Source organism: Phacochoerus africanus, chromosome 7, assembly GCF_016906955.1.
Source record: "Phacochoerus africanus isolate WHEZ1 chromosome 7, ROS_Pafr_v1, whole genome shotgun sequence".
NCBI classification, from domain to species: Eukaryota; Metazoa; Chordata; class Mammalia; order Artiodactyla; family Suidae; genus Phacochoerus; species Phacochoerus africanus.
This window is the reverse complement of record NC_062550.1, coordinates 86304023-86325314: the sequence shown is the minus strand read 5'-3', so window position 1 is coordinate 86325314 and position 21292 is coordinate 86304023. Positions and strand designations below refer to the sequence as shown.

At 45.8% G+C, this 21292-nt stretch overlaps 2 protein-coding genes across 2 annotated transcripts in view; both read left to right on the top strand.

Annotated features, from left to right (window-relative positions):
* MYBPC1 (myosin binding protein C1) overlaps positions 1-2427 on the top strand; it is a gene marked incomplete at its 5' end in the record, with an annotated part of 73550 nt that extends 71123 nt beyond the window's left edge. The window contains one exon of the mRNA XM_047785796.1: positions 1765-2427. Coding sequence (XP_047641752.1) covers positions 1765-1865 — 101 coding nt within the window. The remainder of the gene's footprint in view (positions 1-1764) is intronic.
* Positions 2428-16647: 14220 nt separating this feature from the next.
* Positions 16648-21292, top strand: part of CHPT1 (choline phosphotransferase 1) — a 42846-nt gene continuing 38201 nt past the window's right edge. The window contains 1 exon segment of the mRNA XM_047788178.1: positions 16648-16935. Coding sequence (XP_047644134.1) covers positions 16663-16935 — 273 coding nt within the window. The 5' untranslated portion in view covers positions 16648-16662.

Genomic DNA, 21292 nt, shown 5'->3' with positions numbered 1-21292 from the left:
TGTAAACTGCACCTAGGGTCACTTTCTAGCCTGTTTGTTTAAGCCTTGCATTTATTTAGCCAGTCATATATAGTCCCTTCAGAATACAATATTCTAGTCTAATTTTTATATCCACTTGATAATTTTGCCTTTTAGAATTTCAACATATATATATATGTATACTAATGCTTTGTCTCTTGTCCATGTTTTTCTTTTGTTGAAAAACACTATATATATATGTTGTAGGGTTTTATTTTAGCTAATGGTTTGGAAGCTGTTACTGTAATTGTTCTCTGTACAATCAAATTGGCTTTGCCACCTGTTCAGGCAAAGTGGTTGTGCATATTAATAAATGTTTTACCTTATTAATGATCCTTTTGAAGTGACTGGATCCCTGCCCTTCATTCCACGCGCTTCTATTTTCCTGTATTTTTCACCTGACTAAGGATTAATGAAATCACCTCATCATAATCGTGACCGTAATTTCATCCAACAAGTACTCAACTTTGGTCTTAGCACTTTATTAATGCTTACAACGTCTCTCTCTCTTTCTCTCTCTTTCCTTAGTTGTAGCACAGTAAGGATGTTTGAATGTATATTATCATCTAAGGTAAGCTTTCATATGGTTTTGGCATATGAAGCTTATGACTGTCATAAGCCATACAGAGCCTGTGGAGTATGGCATGATTTTCATTATGTAATCCAATGAAAATAGACTCTTTAAAATCTAACATCATAGTTTTAATATGTATTTCAGTATCTTGACATTAACAGCTAGTACTTAATCATCACAACAACCTCCTGTTGACATGAAGCAAGTTGTTGAATGCAATAGAGCATGAATTAAAGCATTTAATGTAGATGAAAATGAGTGGTACCCAAGCATTCTGAACTCTGCATCAAGGAATGGACATGTACATAAGTGGCATCATTTCTACCAATATGTGACTTGAATTTTTTTTTAAAAAAAAAAAAGGAGAATGACTTTCCCAAATTTGCATTAAAGAAGTTTTAAGAATGTTCAAATGGCATGCTGTTTTTGTCTGGACTTGAATTTATTAGCAAGTAGTAAAACACTTCTCTAAAGGACCATGAATATGTCTGGTTTCATGGGTTCTCTCGTAAAGGGTACTTTTATGTTTTAAATATAAATCAGAACCATGCACGGTAAGTATGAAATATTAGTAGAGCTTTCTCTCACCTTCAGAAGTATTGGACAGGTTTTACTATGTTGAACAAGAGATTTCTAATTTTTGCACTTTTGACATTGTATCTATCAGTAGCCAAGATTAAAGGAATAGTGCCTTTTTTCTTCTCCAGTATACTTGAATGGGAACTCTTTGTACTAAATTAAAAAGAACATTAACAAACTGGAAACAGTTCTTCCCACTGATTCATAACTTGATTTGCATTTATTCTGCCAGTTAGTTCAGAACACTGAAATCACCTATAGAGGAATCTCAAAACCTCTTAAAGAGCAATAAATACACTCCAACTAGTTAGGAATATAAATTAAGAATGAATTATACTAGAGAACAAAAAAACAAAACAAAACAAAAATGGCTATGGCTCTGCAGGGATCTTGCTTTTCCTTCTAGAGGCCAAGTACTTTAGATTCTAAATGTCCTAAACCCAGGAGAAAATTTCCAAGTAGGGACTGAATGAATCTTTGTAACCAACTGGATCATTAGTCACATTTCCAGGCAGCTAGTCAAACAGTATTATTTCAGGGGTTTTTCACGTGTAGACGGTCTTGACTTTGCTTTCCCTTCTCATCCTTTCTAGGTGGCCTTTCCTTCTGCAGGCTCCTCTTGCAAGGCGTGCCTCCTAACATAATTGATTCATATTTGCGAGACTTGCAATCAAGCAATCCTGAGGAATACTAAGGGCCTGTGCCCCGCTTCTCTGCCCTCCACTGCTCTGAAATCGGGTTGCAGTGAGAAAGCATTTCTGTTTTCCCACCAGGCTCCCAAAGTGTGTTTTCTTTCCTCCCCATATTGAAGAAAAAAAAGAAAAGAAATGTTTGCACGGATGGCTTCATTAAAAATTGCAAACAAACTTTTATTTGAAGTTAGCATTTTGTTGTCTGTGCCTGGTCACTGTGCTTTCCCAAGGAAGCAAGTTATAGAATAAGCAAAAGCAGTTATTTCAGTTTAAAACAATAGGCTCTAAATGTTTTTTTTTCTTCCCTAGAGTAAAAAAAAAAAAAGGTACACTACACCATACTATCATCTCGAAAACCCAGCTTTCTCTGGATCTAAGAGATTTTTCTAAGCAAAGAAGAGCTGTTTATTTCACACAGCCCTGCCTAACACCAGGGGATCTGTAGCCCTTTTCCCATTTAAACTCATTACAAGATTTTTTTAAGTCTTTCAGACAAGTCTTCTCAGCAGAAGGGAAAATGTATTCAATAAATGGCACAATAAATCTGAAGTGTTGATGGTGAAATGATACAGTATTCGTTTATGTGTTTGGGGTTGCATGAGCAGTCAGCACTGAGGACAAAGGCTGGAAGCCAGGATGCTACCAAACTCAAGCCTGACCCAAATCATGTCTCTGGCACGGCATCCTGGCCAAACCTACCAGAGTTCCTGCCAAATCAGCCAGTCACGCGATGGAGAGCTTTTGCAGACTACAGAGCAGTTACAGATCTAGAGGTAGCCAGTGGCATCCATTCAAGTGGACAGAAACCGGTCCCAAATCTAGAGGCTGAAACACATTTGTACAAGCCCATAATCTTTTCAGCAACGTCCTTCCCGCTTCCTGATGTTACAGAGAAAGTTGCAGTAACGGAATAAGGCAGAGGTGGGCGGCGAGTACCACACCGCCGTTGTTTTCTCCCATGCCTCCCTCCCTTTGGTTCTTTTGGTCGTTTGTTCTAGGAGCTCCGTCCATCGTGGCGGACCCACCGCAGCCTGGGACAGCATTTTAAAATATCTGCTGGGCTTCCTTTCCAGGTTAGAGCTGGGAAGGTGGGATGGTGGTCAGGCACCTGGGTGGATATGGGGCTTATAAAGGGAAGGATCCAGGGAGTTGTAGCACTTTAGGGGAAAAGCAAGGGAAACTCTGAGCTTTTGTCCAAACTCTGGTGGCTGCCTCTTTTTCTCTTTTGATTGGCGGGTGATCTTGCCTTACGGATGTTAAGAATATTGGCTATTGGGAGTTTCTGTCACACCTCAGTGGAAACGAATCTGACTAGCATCCATGAGGACACAGGGTTCGATCCCTGGCCTCACTTAGTGGGTTTAAGGATCCGGCGTTGCCGTGAGCTGTGGTGTAGGTCGCAGACGTGGCTCGCTTCTGGTGTTGCTATGGCTATGGTGTAGGCCAGCAGCTACAGCTCCAATTAGACCCCTAGCCTGGGAACCTCCATGTGCCGTGGATGTGGCCCTAAAAAGACCAAAAAAGAAGAAGAAGAATATTGGCTATCAACCCATGTTCTCAATTACCTTCAAAATAATGATGCATGCAATCCCTAGGAAATCTATGCACACATTATTGGCTAAGATACTTTACATAAGAGCAGTCTGGCTAATCTGTAAAGACGTGAAGACTATATCTCCACCTACAAACCAAACGAGAGTGTTGCCAGATCCATCTCCATGGCCCCTGCAGCCCGCTGCTGGGTCAGAGTCTCCGGGTAGCTGCTGAGCTGGTTGCTTAACTCAGTTACTCACTGACCAGTTGTGCCAGGTCATAGTGAAGTTTCTTAGGCCATTTGCTATGAACACTGCCTAATGTGACTGTAAAGCCTCCGTACCAAATATTGGCTCCCCAGTCATGACTTCGCTCTCTAACTATATTGTATACTATAGATAATGTTATTTTTCTGCATATTAAGGATCCTCATATTAGGGATACTTACACACAGCAAAGTTTCCATAAGAAGAAAACTGCAAAGAACAAAAAAAATCAAATGCTGTCACTGCTATTAGCTTTCCTATAATTTTGTTCTAATTTTGTTTCAAGTTCATTCTATGAAAGAAAAACAATACATCACAGAAATTTACCAAAAATTCTTTTTGGGAACTATACATTCATTTAATTTTTTTAAAGAGTCACAGTATTTCTTTATGAGGTTTTTTTTTTTTTTTTTTTGGCCATGCCTGAAGCATGTGGAAGTTCCTAGGCCAGGGATCAAACCTACGCCACAGCAGCAACCTGAGCCACAGCAGTGACAATGCCAGGTCCTTAACTCTCTGAGCCAACAGGGAACTCCTATTACTTACTTACTTTAAAGAGAGCTTAGGAAATTCCTGTCTTGGCTTAGTGGTAACAAACCCGGATCCCTGGCCCCACTGGGTTGGTTGGGGATCCAGCATTTCCGTGAACTGTGGTGTGGGTCACAGACATGGCTTGGATCCCACATTCTTGTGGTTGTAGTATAGGCCTGCAGCTCCAATTTGACCCTCAGCCTAGGAACTTCCATATGCCACAGGAGTGGCCTTAAAAAAAAAAAAATTTAGTGGATGTTTTTGTCTAGATTAATACGGAAATAGAAAAAAAAAAAAAAAAAGCCCTACTAGTTCTAAGAATAAAGCGATACATCCTTGTCCACTCATTTTTACATTGAATTCAGAAACATTCTATTCAACTCAACAAATCAGTTCTTTTTTTTTTGTCTTTTGTCTTTTTTGTTGTTGTTGTTGTTGCTATTTCTTGGGCCGCTCCCGCGGCATATGGAGGTTCCCAGGCTAGGGGTCGAATCGGAGCTGTAGCCACCGGCCTACGCCAGAGCCACAGCAATGCGGGATCCGAGCCACGTCTGCAACCTACACCACAGCTCACGGCAACGCCGGATCGTTAACCCACTGAGCAAGGGCAGGGATTGAACCCGCAACCTCATGGTTCCTAGTCGGATTCGTTAACCACTGCGCCACGACGGGAACTCCAACAAATCAGTTCTTGAAAGTCTGATGTGTGCATGGCACTCTGATGCATTCAGCTAAGAACTCAGTGAGAATTAAGCCACTTCCTGCCTTCAAGAAATTTATCATGTGCAGGACTAGTACCCAAAGGGAAGCACTAAACAGGGCAGACTGCAGGTGTAAGAGAACACGCTGTGGATTCAGAAATTGGATAATGTGCTTTATGTGTTTGTTATCATTGTATGCATCACACTAGGATGGAGTACAGGGCGTGCCACGTGATTTTATTTTTCTAAATCAAATTAAATATGACTCCAAGCTCCGCATGAACCTGAGAGACTGAGAAATTCTCTCTGTCCTGCTTCAGGGTCCTAGGTCAGCTGGAATCTTTCCTGGTCCCTAGAAAATGGAGAGAAAGAAAGGGCTCTGGTCTTCAGGCTGTACTGGTGACTGCAAGGATGCCTGTGGTCCAGCCCAGCAGAGTCCAGCCAAAGGCAAGGGCCTCTGAAACTTCCCTAACAAGTGTGGACCTGGCACCTTTCAACCTCCAAGGCCTGAGCTTGGCTATTTACCTGTACTTTTAAAGACGTTCTTTGTGGGAAGACAGAACAGTTCTGTTACTTCGTATTAGGCTTGGACCTAGGCAAGAGGGACCTGTACACTTTCAAGAGCCTCTCTCTGGCCCTTCTTCAACCCTATTTCCTGCCCAAAAGCAGGGAGGCCATGAATCCAAGGGCATGGGCCAAGTTGGAACCATTCTGAAACCCCGCTTCTTGTAGACAGCCTCCAGGTTCACTTTGAGGGGCTTGATGGCCTTTTCCCTGGGTACAAACCTGCAAGGAAGAACCATATGGCCAGTGTATACACTCTGAGGCCCAACGGGTGGCCTGGAAGCTCCTGTTTGTCAGGGATGGGGGTTGGAGATAGGACCAGAGCATGATCATGAGGCGGGGCATCTCTGTGTGTGCACCTGCGACCCCTCATATGTGATGCAGCAGGGTCAGCGTGGAAAGCACCCGGAGACCCAGGCCTGGCAGGAGGGCCACAATATTCTAGCAAGTATCTCTGCAGAAGCTGACAGTTCTACATGCACATCTGCCTCCACCATCATCAAGAGGGTATCCCTGCAAAAATTAGGAAGGCTACCACCATCTTATTAACCACCTGTTAGTTTGACTCATACCTTCTAAATGGTTCTGGATAAGAGCTACAAAAGGTAGGGGTCAGCCAGCCCCCAACCACCTCTGCTCCCTTTCCTGTCTCCCCCCTCCCCCCTCCTCTACCAGCCAACGTCACTCTCACCTCTCCACTGTTATCAGGTCCGTCCCCCGACTCCAGGCCTGACCCTCTCTCTCCTTCCTCACTTCCGTTCCTTTGAATGGAATTCTAGAAATAAAAGGCGGCCTTCTTTTCCTAGGCGTGGAGAAGAATAAGAAATAAGAAGCGCTGTCTTACCAACTCTGCCTATAACATTGCTTGATTCTAAATTGAACTCTGTATGTGTTTGGTTTCCTTCTTTTAGCTGGGTCACTAGTGACTCTCCTTGCACCAAAGACTCAGCAGATTAGTACATGTAGGTACTTATAAACATCCTTTGTAATTCAACTTGGATGACTTAGGACGGACTAGAGAAACAAACCCACTAATGGAATGACCAGTTCTCCCAGTGCTCGGGTTGTCATCACCCTCTTAAACTCACCTGATGATCTTGAGCAACCTCTGGCCTCACTGCATATTTTTCTTCTCTCTGGAGTTGATTATGAAAGACTGAAACACCAGAGAGGTGGCAGGGCAGTTAAACACTCCCAGAAGGGTCACTCGGAGTGTGGCTTGGGGCACTCACTGACTCACATCTTAGGGACAAAAACTTTGCCCTCAAGCACGTAATTGACCATAACTTTTTTCCCCCCAAGCAATGGTTTAGAGAGAAGCTTCCTGTTCTTTGTAGATAAAGCCTTACACAGCTACCCACAGGGAACAGCTTCTCTCCTTCCAGTATTCTCCTCTCACTTTCATCCTAGTCTTGGAGACCAAGAAAACATCTTAGGCCCTGGAACAAGTGTGACGTGTGTGAAGAAGCCCCAGAGTTCAAGATGAAGAGAAGGGAAGGAAGCCTCTGGAGGTCCTGACCTGGAAGCTGATCCCCAGGAACTGGCTTGGACAAAGACTGGGGATAAGGCTGGAGATGGTCCTGATGGCAAGGAGGAGACTGCATCAAGTCTCGTGCCCCTTAAAATGCCAGAGGCAGGTGAAGGGCAACCATTGGCTTGAAAGAAAACAAACAGAAGCATTTATGCTGTGAGTAAGTTGGAAGACCTTATACCCTAATTTAACAACAGTTGCTTAAAAATTATTTTAAGGAGTTCCCGCCATGGCTCAGTGGAAACAAATCTGACTACCATCCATGAGGACGCAGGTTCAATACCTGAACTTGCTCAGTGGGTTAAGGATCTGGCATCACTGTGAGATGTGGTGCAGGTCGCAGACACGGCTTGGATCATGCATTGCTGTGGCTGTGGTGTAGGCCAGCAGCTATGGCTCCAATTGGACCCCTAGCCTGGGAACCTCCATATGCTGTGGGTGCAGCCCTAGAAAGACCAAAAAAAATTATTTTAAGTTAATGAAAAAACAATAAGAAAGAAAAAATAATAGGCGTGACCAGCAACACTCTGGCAAAAAAAAAAGAGGAGCCATTATTCACTTTGTCAGGCATCCCTCTTGGCCAGTTGGGACAAGGAGTAATTGGAAGGGTGCCATGTTACAAAATAAACCAAAGCGGATTTGCAGTCATGTGGTCATTTGGAAAATTCCAAGCCCTAGAGAGCCAAACAATGCACCCCCCTGTGGGCTATGGCTTGAAGTGCCACTGGGCTGGTCATCCCAGCCTTATTCCTGCACGCCCAGTGGGGGTCACTGTAAATTCATTTCTCATTCCTGGGCAGTGCCCCTGAGCTGGAGGCAGGTGGAGTGATAGCAGGAGGTTGTCAAGCAGGGGCAGAGCCTCTCTGTGGGGGTTATTTTTATGTACTTCTCCGTAGCTTAAAGTTAGGGCTCAAGAAACATTAGCAGCAAGAGAACCAGGAGTTGATTGGTGAGACTTTGTTCCCTGGGTCCCCCCTGGTCTGTCCATCACTGTTGCTTCACTTCTTGAGGGAGTGGAGTTCCTAGAGGCAGACATTGGTTAGAGGCCATGCTGGTCGCTATGCAGACTTGACCCAATATCTGCCTTTAGTGACTCCTCTTCCTAAAGAGGCGAAGCGCTAGTGATGGACAGACTGGGAGGAGAGTGGCAGGAAAGAGCTCAGGGAAGGCCAAGACCAAGGATCAACACCAAGCAGGGGGAGGGAAGAAGGACCGGCCAATGCATGATTATTCGTAGAGAGGGAAGGGCAGTCGAGAGCAGAGGCAGAAAGGAAGCCAGAAACAACCTTGCCTGGCAAGGAACTAAAGAAAGAGGAAACAACAAGAAATTAAAAAATAGAAAGAAAGCACCTGCTTCTGCACTTCACAGGCATTATCGCTGCCACGGGCTTTTCCTCCCTGTCCACCTCTGCTGCCTCCCTCTTCACAGGAGAAAAGAAAACTGTAGACAGGACGTGAGAGCAGAGACTAAAGCCACTGCCACAACCCTTCAAATGTTTATTAAGTTTATCCCCGTCTTACCTTCCTCTCCATGATATATGAGTTTATTTAATAGGAAAATAATTTTTTTCAGAGTCCCTGCTGTGATGCAATGGGATCAGCAGCACCAGGACACAGGTTCGATCCCAGGCCCGGCACAGTGGACTAAGAATTCAGGAGTTCCCGTCGTGACGCAGTGGTTAACGAATCCGACTAGGAACCATGAGGTTGCAGGGTTCGGTCCCTGCCCTTGCTCAGTGGGTTAACGGATCCGGCGTTGCCGTGAGCTGTGGTGTAGGTTGCAGATGCGGCTCGGATCCCGCGTTGCTGTGGCTCTGGCAGTAGGCCGGTGGCTACAGCTCCGATTCAGCCCCTAGCCTGGGAACCTCCATATGCCGCGGAAGCGGCCCAAGAAATGGCAAAAAGACAAAAGACAAAAAAAAAGAATTCAGTGTTGCCAGGGTAATTTGCCGCTATGGCTTGGATCTGATCCCTGGCCCAGGAATTCCATATGCTGTGGGGTGGCCAAACAAAGGCAGTCCTTTTTTCCTTCCCAGATCTTCAAACGGATGTCGTTCCAGACGTACTGTCAGGGAGTTCCGGGTCTGGGAATCACGGCATTAATTGTAGAAAACGTCTCAACAGTGAACACGGACACCTTTATCAAGACCAACAAGTAGATCTCCATGCCACTGTAGATGGTATTATGTGATCACAGTAATATCTATAATAGAAGAAAAAAGTAGAAAATGTTCGTATCTATCTGCGTATCCCTTCTTTGTCCCGGAAAGAAGAGGCTTCCGCAAAATTAAGAGAGCCATTCTGGTACATTCTCATCCTTGAACTGCCCTCAGCCCTGGCTCTCCTCGTGCTGCCCCATCCCCCTTCCGCATGTGGCCTCCTCAGAGCTGTGCCTCCAGCCGAGCCTCCTAAGACTCAGTCGGCTTTAGGCCCCTCGCGGCTCAAACGGGGTCTGGAGACACGGACAGAACACTGTAAACCCACTGGAATGGAACAAATAAAAATCATTCATAAAAAAAGATTAGCATGTGTAAGAAGCATTGCGGTGACGTTGAGATCATGAAGACGGCTTTGCAGACTGGGAAGAAAAACGTGGTCTGGGTTCCCGCAGCATCTGCATCACCTGGGAGACCCCTCCCCGACTCTCTCTCTCCAGATCCAGATCCGCCAACGGAGGCCCTGCGTTAGCACAGGATCTCCAGGTAATCTGCATTCTCCTCCGTGTCTGAGAGTTGCAGCTCTGGCCCTCTCTCTCCCTCGTTCCTTGCATGGCTATTTGTTTGTAGCCATTCTCTCCCAGCTGCATCTGAAGAAAGAGTCTGCTAAACGCCTCGCTCCTAAGGCATTCCTGATAACAACCTAGCCTAAGATAGACATCTGACCTACCCTGCTTATCCTGAAAGCCCCAACCCAAATATAGAATAACTGGGTTGGGCTTTCTCCACCCTCAGGACTGCTGAAGAAGGAATATTTGAGGAAGGAGATTCGCTCTAATGCTCTTCAAATCGTACCATGGAAAACAGTTTAAAGCAGTAGGATGTGAACTCAGAAAAAGATAATAAATAAAAAATGGCGAAAGGCTATAAATAGGACAGACTGCTAAGAACTGTGTCTCTGAGGGAAATCAGTTTCTTTAAACCCTAGGTCATTTTCGCAATGTCAGATAAAAAGCATAATTACAACATCTCAGGGATACTATTGTGAAATTTGGCTTTCTGATCTTGTTCCAGAAAGCAAACATTTCTAGAGAAGGGAGCAAAGATTTTTGTCAATCTTGTATTAAACACGCACGTCTGCTCATGTATTTTGTAAGGTGCTGTGGTTTTATAACACTTGGACTTGAGAGGCGCAAAGTACAAAACTCTAAAAACAAATCAAAGCAAGTAAATGAGAAAAGGGCAAGTATTTATACCACAGAACTATACTAATCATAAATACTCTAGCCTGTGGGTCCAAAGCTCTAAACACACAGAACGTTGACTCCTTGAATGATAAAATTCTGCTACCCTGAAAGTCTAATCTGGTGATTTTCTTATTGCAACCCATGCCTTTTTCCAAACCATTGAAAGACAGGGGCTTTTCACACTGACACCTAATCTGGCTCCATGAGACTGTGCAACACGGTAGGGGTGTTGGACTAGATGCGAAGATGCTGAGGAAGAACATTTGAAATGTGAGTGCAAGTTTTAAAAAAGGAACCAGTGATAAAACCAAGATAAACAGCCAAAGAGAAACATGAATCTCTCTCGTGCTGTGGATATGTAAGACATTACTATTGGAAGAGGCTGGATGAAGAGCACAAGGGGTCTCTCTGTACTATTTTTGCCACTTTCTATGAGACTGCTATTTCAAAACAAAAAAAATTTTTGAAGTATGGATGTCGCCTGGGACCCAGTCCTGATGCTCAGAACTGGACAAGAGGCAGATGAGCACGTAAGTGGCCCGAGACAGACTGGATAACAGGGTACAAAGGACTCTGGTTGTGTGGAAGCCCAAGAGGTCCAAATGGAAGAATCTGAGAGACCCTCTCAGCGAAGGCAGGATTTCCACTGAGCCTTGAGTGATGGGCAAGTGCTTTAGGGGCGAGGAGGGATGGGGGGTTCTTGCCAAGCCCAGGGAGCAAAGGAGGCCGTGAGAAAGTGCTGAGTATGTTTGAGAACAACTAATGGACCCATGAAGCTGGCAAGTGGGACTTGGGAGGGGAGTGAGGGAAGAGACGCTTGGGAGATGAGACTGGAAAGGAAGATCAGGCCTTTGGATGCCAAGCTAGGGAAGTTGGACTGTACCAAAATCTCTCTCTCTCTCTTTTTTTTTTTTTTTGGTCTTTTCTAGGGCAGCACACGCAGCCTATGGAGGTTCCCAGGCTAAGGGTGGAATCGGAGCTGTAGCCAGCCGGCCTACGCCAGAGCCACAGCAACGCCAGATCCAAGCCGCATCTGCGACCTATATCACAGCCACAGCAACGCCAGATCCTTAACCCACTGAGCAAGGCCAGGGATTGAACCTGCAACCTCATAGGTTCCTAGTCAGATTCGTTAACCACTGAGCCGCAATGGGAACTCCTACCAAAATCTGAGCAAAGACATGCATTATGAGTTTTAGTAAATTTAGTAAGGTAATTCTTTACATAATATTTAGAATGGACTCGAAAGTCACAAAACCTACATGATATATAGAAAACGGATTGTTCAATATTGACAAAACTACCCAAGTCCAATATTTAATATACGTTATGTATTAGGTGGCCTTTAGCCATAGTTAGGAGTATAGACTCTGGACTCTTTGACTAGAGGGGCCTGAAATCCTGGCTTTATCTCTGTTCTCACAATCATGTCAGGTTGTTGAACCTCACTGACCTCCAATTTCCTCATCCGCAAAGTGGGGGTAATAATGGTACCCACTTCCTAGATTTTTGTGAGGATTAAATGAAATAACTCCTGATGCTTAGAACAGTGCTTAGCATGGAACAGGAGCTCATAAATGTAATTCCTGTTCGTTCAGGAAAAGGAAAAATTATATACATCAACCTCTTGCATAACAAATCATGATAATAAAAGGAAACCATCTTGCAGAAAGTAAAATAATAGGAACTCTCTAATCTAGTTTTCTTTGACTTTAGGCAGATATGTCATGAATTAATTTGGAATTTCCAAAAATCCACCCCCTAAAAAACAAACAAAAAACCCAGGGGAAAGGCAGCTCAGGTGCTTTTAAAAATTGCATTACTTTTACTACTTTTTAACTATTTCCTATTTGCAAGAGAAAAAGATTATACGTGTATATATATTATAAATAATAATAAAATGAATACTATATTCCCACTCCCTAGTTTAATGACTGTGGTTGAGACAGCTGGATGGCCCTCCAATAGTCATTCTCCCAATTTTCAGTAGAAATTTCTGGGCTGGAAAAATGGTTGGCTTGGTAAAAACAACATTGCCAGCCTCTCTCGCAGCAGGGTTTAGCCATGCGACCAAGTTCTGGCCAATGGCATGAGAGCAGAGTGATGTGTGCATCTTTAGGCCATATCCTTAAAAGGAACACGGTGTCTCTTTTTCCCCTTCCAAGGGGCTGGAAGTTGTGGGGCCTGCCACTTTTGACCGCAAGGACAAGGTGGTAGACTAACGAAACGGAAGAGACCTGAGTTTCTTGGAGCTGACACCTCGGAGCTGCCAGTACCCGTTTCAGATTGCCTACTCAATTAGGTGAGAAAAAAATCATCTCTCCTGTTTCAGCCTCTGTAGTTTCACATTCTAACATAGATTTACCAATACTTTGGAAGCTATCCGTGTGCCCCCCCCACAATACCATCTTTCTTCCTCTCCACCAGGAGTAACCACTCTCCAGAACTGTGTTTATCATTTTTTTTTTCTTTCCTTTCTAGCTTTGCCACATTTGTACGTATTCTGAAACACACAATCTTGCATATCTTTGAACTTTATATAAATAAACAAAATCATACCGTGTGCGTTGTTCTGTAAACTTTTTTGCACTCGGCATCATGCTTGTGCAGTGCATCTATGTTAATAAGTATAGCTTTTTTAATTTTTGTAATGGCTGCACCCACAGCATATGGACGTTCCCAGGCCAGGGATTGAATTCAAGCTGCAGTTGCCATCCGAGGTGCAGCAACAGCAATGCCAGATCCTTTAATCCACTGAGCCAGGCAAGGGATGGAACCCTCACCTCTGCAGTGACCCAAGCAGCTGCAGTTGTATTCTTTGTTGTTGTTGTTGTTGTTGTTGTTGTTATTGTTGTTGCTGTTGTTGTTGCTATTTCTTGGGCCGCTCCCGCAGCATATGGAGGTTCCCAGGCTAGTGGGTCCAATCGGAGCTGTAGCCACCCGCCTACACCAGAGCCACAGCAACGCGGGATCCGAGCCGCGTCTGCAACCTACACCACAGCTCACGGCAACGCCGGATCGTTAACCCACTGAGCAAGGGCAGGGACCGAACCCGCAACCTCATGGTTCCTATGCAGTTGTATTCTTAACCCACTGCACCACAGTGGGAACTCCAAGCACAGCTTATTAAACTTGGTAAATAAAATTAAATTATGTGCAAATACCACAGTTCATTTATCCATTCGGAATTGGCAAATAGGTTACTTACAGCTTTTGTTTACCGTTCGGAGGTGCTGTGAATGTTCTTATACTCACTTCCTAGGACACATGTACAAGAATTTCTCTGAGATCTACTTCTGGATCAGAATTGTGATGTTACAGAGTGTGCGCACTTCAGCGTTACCAGATAACTCCAGACTGTTGTGCAGAATGCTTGTACCCATCTTTGTAACACTTGAACTTAGGCCTGTGATAAAGAAAGTTCTGGCCAATGGGAGGTATGTAAAACTCTTCTGGAAAAGCACCCTACTTTGCTGGCTGAGCTAAGTGGTATCCAGCTTTTTCCCTACCTTCTTGCACTGTCCTGCTGCTTGAAATACAAATAGGATGGCGGGTGCTTCGGCAGCCCCTTCAGAACCAAGAGATGACCTTGTAGCTGGAAGTCAGAGAGGATGTTGGAGCAGAAAGACAGAAGAGCTTGGGTTCCTGATGACTATGGACCCACCATCCCAGACCCAGGCCGTCAATTCTAAACTTACTATTTTTAGGGCTGCAGGTACAGCGTATGGAAATTCCCAGGCTAGGAGTTCAATCAGAGCTGCAGCTGCCGGCCCATGGCACAGCCACAGCAATGCCAGATCCGAGCTACATCTGTGACCTATGCCATAGTTTATGGCAATGCCAGATCCTTAACCCTCCGAGTGAGGCCAGGGATTAAACCCATATCGTCATGGCTACTAGTCATACTAGTCAGGTTCTTAACCTGCTGAGCCACAGTGGGAACTCCCATTTTTCTATTCTTCATGGATTTCTAGGAATTCTTTATATGATCCCGGTGCTATTCAATATGGATTTTATCTGAGGGAAATAACTTTTCCCCGTTTATGGTTTGTCCTTACATTCTCTTTACGATGTTTTTGATGTATATTAGAAATTATCTGTAATGTAGTTAAATTTATTAATTGGAAATGGAATTTTTTCCTTGGCCTATTCACGGAACAGCTAAATTAAAAGGCAGATAGCTCAAAATTGACCATACATAAAAGCAGCATAGTTAAAAGTAGATTTCTGGAGAGTTCCCAGTGTGGCTCAGCAGATTACAAACCATACTAGCATCCATGAGGTTGTGGGTTACATCCCTGGCCTTATTCAGTGGGTTAAGGATCCAGCATTGCCATGAGGTATGGTGTAGGTCACAGAAGAGGCTCAGATCCCACATTGCTGTGGCTGTGGCATAGGCTGGCAGCTGCAGCTCTTATTCGACCCCTACCTGGGAACTTCCATATGCCACAGGTGCGGTCCTAAAAAAAAACCAAAAAAAGGTAAAAGAAAAAGAAAGGGGGGTATCTCTGTCATTCCAATTACTTTCCTGCATTTGGCAGCATCATTTTTTCACATTGAATATTAAGAGATGTATATTCAGGAGTTCCTGTCGTGGCTCAGTGGCTTAACAAATTCAACTAGGAACCATGAGGTTGCAGGTTCGATCCCTGGCCTTGCTCAGTGGGTTAAGGATCTGGCATTGTCTTGAGCTGTGGTGTAGGCCAGCATCTACAGCTCAGATCAGGCCCCTAGCCTGGGAACCTCCATATGGCGTGAGTGCGGCCCTAGAAAAGACAAAAAAAAAAAAAGATGTATATTCAATGCATGATGTGGTCTGCAGACACCCCCATATTGCTCTAAGGAAAGGATTACCAAATTTTGTTGGTAAAAGGCCAGGCAGTAAATATTGTAGGCTTTGCGGGCTGTATGGTCTCTGTCACAACCACTGAACTTTGCCCTTGGAACATGAAAGCAGTCAAAAAAATATGTAAGGCATAAGTGGCTTTATTCATGGCACTGAAATATGAATTTCATGTAATGTTATGTCACAGAAAAATTCTTTAAAAATTTTTTTTCAGTCATTTAAAAATGTAAAAACCATACTTAGCTCATATGTGGAATGAAAACAGGTGGTGTGCGGGGGCGTAGCTCATTGGCGCATCTCCAAGGCGTGCTAAATCCTTGGAACAAACTACACCTGCTGGTGCCCGGCCCAACACGACGCTCAGGAAAACAGTTTCTGAGTTTGTTCTATGCCTTAGAGAAGCGCATGCAGATAAGAGCCATGAAGTGAAGAAAAAGGTAAGTGGCAGACTTGCCTCGGGTTGAGCAAAATGACATGTTTGTGACAGGCTGTCCCCTGTCTAAATGGGTGCATTGTGAGGTAAGGGGCTGGTGAACTGCCATTATGTGGCATGGGGGGGCTTGTTCCCCCTCCTTGCGGGGAAGGGGGTGTGTAAAAACACCCACTGGTATTGGTATCAGACGCTCTTATCAGATGGGTTTCGACCATTCAGGCTCCTTGTTAGCCAGTCTTTCTAAGCCCTGATTGATAGTTCCAACACCTTGGAATCTGAACCCTGAACCCTGATCCCTGAACCCGCTAGTGAGGGTTCTCTAGAGCTAAAACATGGCAGGGCCCCTAGAGGTTGGAAGGAAGAACTGGGCCTGTGTGTTTATCCAGGAAGATCTCTCTTCTGGCAGATGCGGCCCTCAAGCCCATGACCCAAGAAAGGCAAAATCACCTTCTCACACACTACCCAGCTCTCCCCGGCTCTGCAGGCGGCGGCGGCGTCCTGCAGTGTGGGAAGGGCTAGAGCGTTCCCCGCTAGGAGGACGGAGCCGTGCACACCGCACGAGTTGGAGAAACCAGATTCTAACCGTGCAGCCCGCGACACGTCCCCCAGGGGAGTTTTCCCACCGTCCCGGGAGAAGAATCGGACTTTAGAGTCAGGTGCATCGGGCTCTGGGGGAAGTCTGGGTCCTTCGCGCGGCAATTAGAGAGTCAGGGGCGCCAGGGACCCGGCGGTGCCCCCCTCCCCGACCCTCACCCCCCCCCCAGCCCGGGCCCCTCCCCGAGCCCCGCCCCCCGCGGCCCGCGGCTCTGCGGGCGGGCGCCTAGGGCCCCGGGGGGCCCCGGCCTGAGTTCGACCTCGGCCGCGGGCCGGACGGGCGAGTCCCACCCGCCGGGCGCAGGCCCGGGCCCGCGAGCCCCTCCCTCCACCTGTCCCCGCCCTGGCGCCGGGCGCGGGCTGCCCTCGCTCGCAGCGCCCGGGCCCGCAGGCGGCCATGGCGGCGGGCGCCGGGGCCAGGCCCGCGCCGCGCTGGCAGAAGGCGCTGGCAGAGCCGCTGAGCGCGGCGCAGCTTCGGCGGCTGGAGGAGCACCGCTACAGTGCAGCGGGCGTCTCGCTGCTCGAGCCGCCGCTGCAGCTCTACTGGACCTGGCTGCTCCAGTGGATTCCGCTGTGGATGGCCCCCAACTCCATCACCCTCCTGGGCCTCGCCATCAACCTGCTCACCACGCTTCTGCTCATCTCCTATTGCCCGACGGTCACCGAGGAGGTAGGGCCTGGCCGCCCGCCCACCCCCAACTGCTGGCCCCCGGAACCCTGAGCCCCCCGCCCGGGCCCCGCCCCGGGTGCGCTGCTGAGCCTCCCGAGGCCGCAGAGGGTGGACCCCGCCATCGCCCCCGCGCTGCGGCCGCCTGGAAGTGGTCACGCCGCTACCCGGTCCTGTGTCCACCCCCCGCCTCCCCCCGGACCGCACAGGGGCTGTCAAGGTCACTGCCCCAGTCCCGTGTTCACCGTCCCCGGGCCGCAGACGGGCCGCCTTGGCCACTGCGAGCCGGGGGCCTGCCTGCGCGGCCGCCTCCCGACCCCGGGCCAAGCTGCAGGGTGGATAGGCAGTCGGTTACTTTGCACCCTGGGAACACCCCCAGCTCCGTCCTGCCTGGCCCCGGGGCTTGTGGTGCGCTTGGCCAAGCCCCAGATGCCTTTTGAACACATATACTTAACCGTCTGTTTCTCGAAAGTTGCGCTAATGATCCTGAAATTACCGGTAGCCGGTGGTGATCAAAGATAACTTTCTAAGAGGTTACTTCCTCTTTGCTTTGTTGGCTTTTTCTTGAAAAACAAAGGTATTATTAGCAAAGTGATAATCCTTATCATCACGACCCAGGGATCATAGGAGGCAAAGGATTTTTATTAGCAGTGAGTATTTGACCTATGTCCGAAATAGGAAGAGTAAATAAATGCGGGCTTCGGACAGCTGGTAATGAGACCTGTGCTGGAGGACCGCAGGCAGAGGGGGCTACTCCCACCCATTGCTTTTTAGAGAATGTGGGAAAAATATTACATTGCATGTTTTCTAATGTTGCTTTCTTTTCTTTGCCCTCCAAGTAGAGAACTCCATTTGTAATAATTGAGTATGGGTCCTGGGAGAACTAATTCGTTGAGGTTCGGTAGCAGCATACACTGGAAGTATTTCATGCCCTCCATACATGGATCTGTTTTTTTAAATATTTGATGAAGCCTACATTTTAATCATATCTTGCCAGTTGATGGATATGTTTATTATATGTGATTTGTCAGTGAACGTTCTGTTTTTGTTTTGGTTTTGGTTTGGGGTGGTTTTTTTTTTTTTTTTTTTTTTTTGTCTTTTCTAGGGCCACAGGTGCAGCATATGGAGATTCCCAGGCTAGGGTCTAATAGGGCTATAGCTGCCGGCCTACGCCACAGCAATGCAGGATCCTTAACCCACTGAGGAAGGCCAGGGGTGGAACCCCCAACCTCCTGGTTCTTATATTTGTTTAACCACTGAGCCACCACAGGAACTCCTGTTCTGATTGTTAATTCGTTTACATATGGTTTTAAAACAGTAAGTTGCCACCTGTTTGCAGAATCCCCCAGAGGCAGTGTGCCAGACTGAAAAGTGCACTGAGTTAGAAGTGATTGCTTCCTTCTAATGTAGAGACATTTGGGTCTGCTTTCCCCCATGCAAAATAGAAATAATGTCTGCCAAACCAATCTCACAAGAATGCAGGGAGGACTGAATGATATATTACATGCAGAGAAATGTAGACGATTAGAATTTGTTCAGCAGGTTAAAAACATTACCATTATTAAAAAAGCCCTGAAAACATATAATAAAATCCAGTTTTTATTGGGCCTGGATTTGACAGCATTCAGATGTTTCTGGTGTTTGCCAGTTAAATTGTGAACGTTTCGATATCGTTGTTCATTTAAGAACCATTTTGTTGAGCAGAGAAGTCCGAGAGATTCTGTTCAGGGATGTCAGGGGAGGCCTGATGGTACAGGTAAAATTATGATTAATTTTTAAGCTGTGCTTCTCTTTTAAAAAAATGTGTGTGGGGGCAATATGAGGCATGGCAAGTAAGGGTTAAAGCCGTTGCTGGAATTCAGCCTCTGCTCACCAAATAGAAACCTAGAGACAGAGTTTTGGGTGAAGGAGAAAAAGATAGCTTTATTGCTTTGCCAGGCAAAGGAGGCCATAGCAAGCTAATGCCTTAAAGACGGTGCCCCTACTTCGGAGAGTTTGGGAGGTGGTTTTATAGTTTGGGGAGTGAAAAATAGGGCCACAGCTAAGGATTCGGGTAGAGGCAAGCTTGCATTATTTTCAAAGCTGGTGTTCAGTGGTCTGGTGGTCTTCTTTCCAGAATAAAGAACGCTTCATTAACATCTTGCATTTGTTGGGGGTTTTAGTTCTGCGGAAGAACGCAAAAGATAATATTATCCATATTCCTTGAGGAGAAAGCCGAGACCCTGCTCCCAAAGCTGCGCTATTGTTTCCTGACTGCCCCTTCTTGATCCCTGCGTCCCCTCCCTTCCCTGTTGAGCAACTGTTTGAACCTGCCCTTTGGAACTCAGGGAAGGTCATGGAGGCTGAAGTTTATTACCGCACGAACAACAAATGGGAGACACAGAAAGGCTTATGTGCCCAGGGGCCCCACAGGGCCCTGCTGGGTTTCAAAATCATAAGATGAAATTGAGAAGAGTGCAGGATGCAATCAGATCCTGCACATGCTTCCAAGTGGCTGAGCAGTGGGGGAAACACCTTAGCAGGATTCACATTGCCTGTTCGATAAAGTCCCAGCAATAGCACCGAAGAAGCATAGCAGTAAAAGCTCGTTTGCTTTCAGGCCACAGAGCTGGTAACGATAGGACCTAGTAGGATTCAGATCTAAGTCAGTCTGGCTCCAGAACCATCTTCTTTTAAAGCACTTACCACCACCATCTCATCCTCAGTTCCTGCCTTTCTCTCTGTGAGATAGAGAAAAAATACCTTGTGCTTTATGTAATGCTTACCAGGTAGGGAAAGTGCTTTCACATCCATTGTTGCTTTTGTGTCTTATGTCAGCCCAAGGAGGTTGGCAGGTTTTTTCCCTTCCTCAAATTGCCTTCCCACCGTTTTCGTATTTCTTCTATCCGCCCATCCTGAAGTCAGAGTAGCATACATTTTTACCAAGAGGAAATTGAAGCCTGGAGGGTTCAATGACTTTAACCTGGCTTGGAGCTTGTTTTCTGATTCTTAGACTTAAGAATTCTTAGTGCTTTTTCAGACTTGACAGATTCCTTCCAGAAGGGATTGGGAAAAAATCATGTGTAGTTTTTGGACTCTGATGCTTGCGTTTCTCTCTCCATTTCCGATATAATGCTGACTACATAGCTATATTACTATTATTTGATCTTTTTTTAACTACTGTGTTGATTTCTAGGACATGACTGGGGACGAAGGGCAATGAGTAGAGAAAGGTTAAATGATTTGTACTAAGCTTCTAGAATGGTGCTCTGAACTGCATTTCATGCCACCATTTTGTAAAGGAACTTTCTACTCCAGCCAGATTGAACTATTTCCTAGAGCTAAGATGTCTCTCCTCCTTGTCCCTCTCTTTTCTCCTTCCTCTTTTTTTGGGACGAAGTGGGGAGGCATGTCCACGGCATGCGGAAGTTCCCAGGCCATGGAGCACACAGCAGTACCAAGGAGCCACAGCCATGACAGTGGCAAATCCTTAACCACAAGGACACCAGGCAACTCCTCCTTGTCTTCCTTTTCCGTGTCCTACTTCCTCTTTCAGTACCCAGTCCACACTATGTCCTTAGGTAATTTTTCTTCCTTCACTGGAGTCAGATCCACGACTTCATCCCACTCTGATGATGATAACAACGAGAGCTAACATTTATGGGGTATTACTGAGGTACTGGGCATTAATTTAAGCTTCTTTTATCTATTATCTTATTTAATCCTCTCAGCAACTTGATGCAAAGATACTGTTGATCATTCCCATTTTATAGATGAGGAAACTAACAGGAAATAAATTAACCTCTTTAAACTGAGTCCAGGAGTCCAAGCCAGAAAGCGAGGTACGTCCACCACCAGTCTTTGCAGCTCTCCTGTAGAGCTTCTCCATTTTATTTGGGTTATGTGTGTTATGTTATGTTTGGTTATGCATGTCCTTATGGAGCAGGACAATCCACTCTATTTTAAGTTCAATCAGCAGTTGCCGAGACCAGCTCAGCAGGATGGGGCTGAAGAACGGGTGCTGTGGAACTTAAGGAAAAAAAGTTTACATAAAACCAGACACAGAGACATTTATCTTAAGTAAAGGTGGGAACCGGGGGACTCAAGGTCTCAGGGACCAAGAGCCCTGTGTCAAGAAACCACACTGCTTTTATTGTGCTCTTGAGGATGAAGTCAAGTGAAAAGGGGGTTGTAGGTGCAGGATATAGGGTTTTTTTATTATTATTATTTTCTAAGTTCTTTTATTATTTTAAAAGTCACTTAGCTGGTAGATGGTTAAACTTTTACTCTAAACTTTAGGCATTTAAGAATCATTAGCATTTGAGTTAGCTATCTATGCATAGCATTTCAGAGACTCCTCACTGTGCTTCTGCAAAGGGCA